The sequence below is a fragment of the Gossypium arboreum genome, chromosome 11, assembly GCF_025698485.1.
Source record: "Gossypium arboreum isolate Shixiya-1 chromosome 11, ASM2569848v2, whole genome shotgun sequence".
NCBI lineage: Eukaryota > Viridiplantae > Streptophyta > Magnoliopsida > Malvales > Malvaceae > Gossypium > Gossypium arboreum.
In genome coordinates, this window is record NC_069080.1 from 131,637,453 (window position 1) to 131,642,769 (window position 5,317).

The following is a 5,317-nucleotide window of genomic DNA, read 5'->3' on the forward strand; positions in this document are numbered from 1 at the left end:
AATATTATTCAAATTTATTTGACGTTGAGAAATTTGGCTTAACTTCGATGTTAAAAAAATTATTATTTATATTTGAATAATATATTCTTATAAACTTAAAATATTACTTTTTAAATATCAAATTAAAATTACACCCCAAAGTGAAGAATAACACATGACTAAATGATACCCAGTTTTTAACAAATGTTGTGGCAATACTAATTGGTTTGCTGATTAGGAATATACTCTTTTATTGATCTTATTATGAATTTCAATATTCTGCAATTGGGTTTGGTAATGGTACAAATTAGCATTGATCTCGAGATTAGCATCTACAGTCTTGGCGCTAGAACAAGTGGCTCGTAATAGGGCAAACCCTTTGGCCATCCTAAACGCACCTCTCCCTCCCACTATCGCCATTTCACAATTTGTGTTGGGGCTAGGAACAAAATCAGTGGGGGGATATCGTGAGAACAAACTGAAGGAGCTTCCATTGAACCTGCCGGTGGTAAAAGCAAAATCCGCGTATAAAACTGCAGTGAACTTGTTAGGATCTCCACTTAATGCTATGTAGAGCCCTTGGGCATTTCCGATGGTGGTGGATGTTCGTTCAGGCCCTATAGTGAGGGGATCATCCATACATACAAGCTGCTGTATGGGGATGGGGAAAAGAAATCCTGGGTGATGTTGGCCTGAGCTAACAGGACTGTAGTAGGATTTTTGCCACTGGGAATATCGTGGTAGAAGAAGCGGAGTCGCGCCTTCTTTTCCACCCGACCACCTAGATTAATAGTTTTGGAGTAGTATTGGCCATAGACTGGTGCTATGGCCAGGCAAAATATCATTGCCCATGCAAATACCATCTGTTTTTCCATCTATAATATTGGGTTTTGACACTTCAAAATAAAGGAAAAACAGTTGGTTTTGTGCTTCTTGTTGCACATCGTAGGGCTTTAAATAGAATTGTGCTGAATTTTAAAACTAGCTTCTTCTTTTTTTAATAAAATAGTTAAGTAAAAGCAAGAAATTCCTGTCTTATTTTATTTTTATAAATCATATGTATCAGGGGGGATGGAGTCAGAATTTCTTTTTGGGAGGCCGGAATTAAATTATATATTTTTACGATATTAAAAATATAATTCACTATTTTAATAGTCTATATCTTTATAATTTTTAAAGGATTAAATTAAATTTTTATTATTTTTAAGAGTGCCAAAATAAATTTTACCATTATCAATGCAGAGCCCCTCACTGATATGGATGAAAATGTAGAGAAGTGTTTAATTGTGATTGGAGGACTGAAGTTTCTTTTTAATGACTTAGAAGTTAGTTGGCCGGCACTACTCTTTGAATATTGACAAATATCTCAACACGAGGTTCTTAATTTTTTGATTACTACTTAATGTTCTTAAGACATTGGAGAAATTTGGCTTAGCTCCAATGCTAGAAATTTTCTAATTTCTATATGTGAATAAAATGTTTTTTCAAACTTAAAATATTACTTTTAAAAATTCAACTTAATGTTTTTCTCATTCTCAAAAATTATTTTTCTTGCGATAATCAGGGTATTCATCATTGATAGCAGTGATTAATTTTCTAACCGTGGATACTTTCTGAAAAGTTAAATGAATGACAATAAAATGTGTTCCATTTTCGTGAGCAGGATTAAAAATTATTTTTCTTGTCGGTATCCATCATCGGTAGCAGTGATTAATCTTCTAATTGTGGATGCTTTCTGAAAAGTTAAATGGTTGACAATAAAATGTATTCCATTTTCATGAGCGGGAGTTAAAAATTATTTTTAAATTATTCGAAAAGGTTGTTTTAGTTAGGAGAGAAGATTATTATTATTATCGGATTTAAAAACTAAATCATAAAGTGTCAATATAGAACTTCAATCTATAGTACTTGATACTGTTTTGGTACCACGTACCGATCGAAACATTCCATTCTGATAGTAAATTGAAACAACAAATTGTTTCATGTTGAGTTTTCTCAAGAAAGTTTTAGTTACCAAAAGTTTTAAAATTTCCTATTTATTTTGGCCAAAAGTTGTAAAATTATTTGTGTTTTAAAATAAAATCTGAAAAAATTTCTCTCATGTAAAGAAATATTTATGGCATAATGTCAAATTGAGCCCTTAACGTTTATATCTATTGTCAATTTAACTTTTATTCTTTTTTTTGAGTTAACCTTGACCATTAATTTTTCAAAAAGAATCAAGTTGCTTTACAAAAAAAAAAAGAATTGTTGACTAAAAAAACTAATATTTTAGCGATGTTGGCATGCTAGGACGCATGGCAGTCCATATATATTTTATGCTGACATAAAATTATTTGTCTTATATGCCACGTCAATATAAATATATGTGTGGACTGTCATGTAAGTTACAATGTTTAAAATTGAATGTTTTAGTCAAGATTTTCATTAAAAACAATAATGTGACTCATTTTAAAATATTGTGGGTCAAATTGAGCTAAAAAAGAATAAGAACTAAATTGATAAAAAATATAAATATTGAAAGCTAAATTTAATATTATACCAATATTTATTATGTCTTGCTTCCCAATGAACCTAACTCAACATCCATTCTCTATCTAAACTCACTTTATTACTTTTCACAAATTTCAATATATATTTTAGGCTTAATTCACATATTGATACTTAAATTATATCCTTTTTTCCTATCTTGATACCTAAACTACTTTTTTTTTTTTCAAATTGGTACCTCTGTTAGTCTAACTATTAAATCTATGTTTAAACAAGGCTTAACTTATAAGTTGGTACACAAACTATGCATTTTATTTATTTTGGTACCTAAACATTTTTCTGCTCTTAAGTGGTACTTAAACTATTCTTCTCTTACCCATTTTACATCAAAATGTTATACCCATTCAATAAAATTCCAGCTAATAATAATATGCCATGTCATATAACTTAAAAAATATTTTTTTAAAGTTGAGAAGCTGGCAATTGATTATATTTTCGAATTTCACCGCTTGCTTGTTCGACTTGACGAGATCAAAAAAGTTATTTCATCGACCAAATCCAATGCTTTCAAAACTGGACTAGATTTACCAGTTCGACTGGGAATTGATTGGGGTACTGACAATTTTTTACTAAAAAATTTAATTTAATATATCAATTTATTTATTAACATCATTTTAGTATATCTGTATCATTTTAGAGGGGTTGGCAAGGGCACTGCACCTGGTGCCATGTGTCATAATTCAATTGACTAATGTGCCACAATAACAACCCTTTAATGGATTAACAAAATTTTTAACGACATTGACTAGTTCAAATAATAACATTAAATAGAGTGACTAAATTGAGAAAAAAATTAGCTAGAGTGACCAAAATAGTACAAACCCTATTTTAGAGAGAAGAAATTTCTACTTTTTTGAGAGAAAAAATTCATTAATGATAAAATAACAAAACAAAAGTGAACACAAAGAGGAGACAGACTACTAAACCCGAGCCAATAGACTCAACCCATACACCCGAACCTACTGTCCACAATCCTTATTTGTATCAACATAAGACATAATTTCAACATTCTTCAAAAAAGATGCAAGGGAAAAAAACACCCCATTCCATATGGTTTGCATATAACAAAGCTGCTTATGCCAACGAGTGGGCCACCTTGCTAGCACACTAAGCGAGTGGACAGACACAAAAACTAATCTTTTAGCATTAAACAATCATGTAGCAGCAGACCTAGATCAAATGCATCCATTTTACATGCTTTTTTCTTGTCAAACTACATACCTATAGTAGCCCAAAACACATATTGTTTACCACAGATATGGTCCAGTTTTCGATAGTATGCAATCCTCCAAGACCTGATGAAAAACAAGGGAGCCACTACACCCCAAAATCCCATTACAAAGCCAAGAACTATGCTTACATAAAGCCAATTCACTTTACTTCCTTCACTATTACTTCCATTATTTGCAATGTTTGGAATACCTTTTGAGGTGCAATTCATAGTGAGAGGAGGTCCGCAAAGATGATTGCCTACGTAAGACAAGTTTTCAAAGCTTTAAAGCTGAGTGCTTGTTGGGATTTGTCCTGTCAAGTTGTTGTAGGACACACTGAAGTGATTCAAGAAATTCAAATTGGAGAAACTTGGAGGGATTTCACCAATTAGCCCATTCATGGATAAATCAAGAGATTCCATTAACTCCATGTTGCCAATGTTGTCTGGTATATTTCCTGTTAGGAGATTCCCTGAAAAATTTAAAGACAATAGTCCAACGAGACTACCAATTTCTTTGGGGATCTCTCCTGTGAGACTGTTAATTGAAAGGTCCATGCTGATAACAAGTCCAAGTGTGCTACCATATTTATCCTCTCGTCCTTTCAACACCAATATTGCACTCAAAGAATATGAGTAAGTATATAGACTCAACGGAAGCGGATGAACTTCTTTATTGGTTTTGTTTGTTGCGGCCATTGCTCTTAAATTATTAAAACATTTTAGAATAACTCCAAAAATGTTGTTGTGGGCAAGGTCCAAGCTTTGAAGAAATTGAAGATCACAAATTTTGTGAGGAATATGACCATTAAAGTTATTTGATCGAAGGCTTAGAATCTTAAGGTTTGAGAGCTTATCACCAATCCATGCTGGAATACTTCCACTGAAATGATTTTCACTAAGATCCAACATAACCAAACATCTAGAATTTTGCAATATGGATGGCAATTCTCCAAACATTCTGTTGTTTTGAAGGTTTAGCATTGTAAGATTTAGATGCCATAAAGAATGTGGGATTTTTCCGGTCAAATTGTTGCTTCCCAAATTTAAAAGGTACAAATCCTGGCAATGATTCCAACAATTTGGAATATCTCCTGAGATAAGATTTTTATCAATGTAAAGAACTTCCATCTGTTTCCTACTTGATGCATCACAAATTAATTGAGAAAGAGATCCTGAAAATGAATTATTTGACAAAAATAACAATGTTAAAGTTGAGAGTACTCTTGGCAATGGACCTGTAAAGCGGTTTGAACTCAAGTCAATAGTGGTTGTTACATTTAAATATGAAATATCTCCTCTAAGTTGATTTGAGGAAAGATTTAAATATTCAAATTGAGTGGGAAGGTTCAAAAACCAAGTGGGCATGACATCTGAAATTCCTACATAGGAGATATCCAAATAAGACAATTTCTTTTGGAATTTTAGCCACTGGGGAAACTTTGGGCCAAGATGCCAGTGACCCAATTCGATCCATTCACATTGAAATGGGGGAATCCAGCTTGAGTTTGGTTCAAATCTAAGTCGATTGTGTGATGCTGCTAGAGTTGTCAATCTCGTGAGATTAGAAAAATAGGT

At 32.4% G+C, this 5,317-nt stretch overlaps 1 protein-coding gene across 1 annotated transcript; it reads right to left on the reverse strand.

Moving 5' to 3' along the window:
* Positions 1–213: 213 nt before the first annotated feature.
* Positions 214–4,870, reverse strand: LOC108474858 (receptor-like protein EIX2). Its single transcript, XM_053021414.1, has 3 exons — positions 4,111–4,870; positions 3,825–3,999; positions 214–760 (listed from the first exon to the last, which is right to left on the reverse strand). Exons 1-3 carry the CDS (start codon positions 4,868–4,870, stop codon positions 214–216), a joined length of 1,482 nt encoding a protein of 493 aa, XP_052877374.1.
* Positions 4,871–5,317: the final 447 nt, after the last annotated feature.

Bases quoted from the DNA above. Each gene is read 5' to 3' on its own strand.
- LOC108474858 (XM_053021414.1), bottom strand. From the start codon at position 4,870: ATGGAAGTTCTTTACATTGATAAAAATCTTATCTCAGGAGATATTCCA. The intron at 4,000-4,110 runs GTTTCTCCAATT...TGTCTTACGTAG, and splicing joins AATTGGTGAAATCCCTCCAA to GCAATCATCTTTGCGGACCT. The intron at 761-3,824 runs GTCTTGGAGGAT...CTATTAATCTAG, and splicing joins GCTCCCTTGTTTTTCATCAG to GTGGTCGGGTGGAAAAGAAG.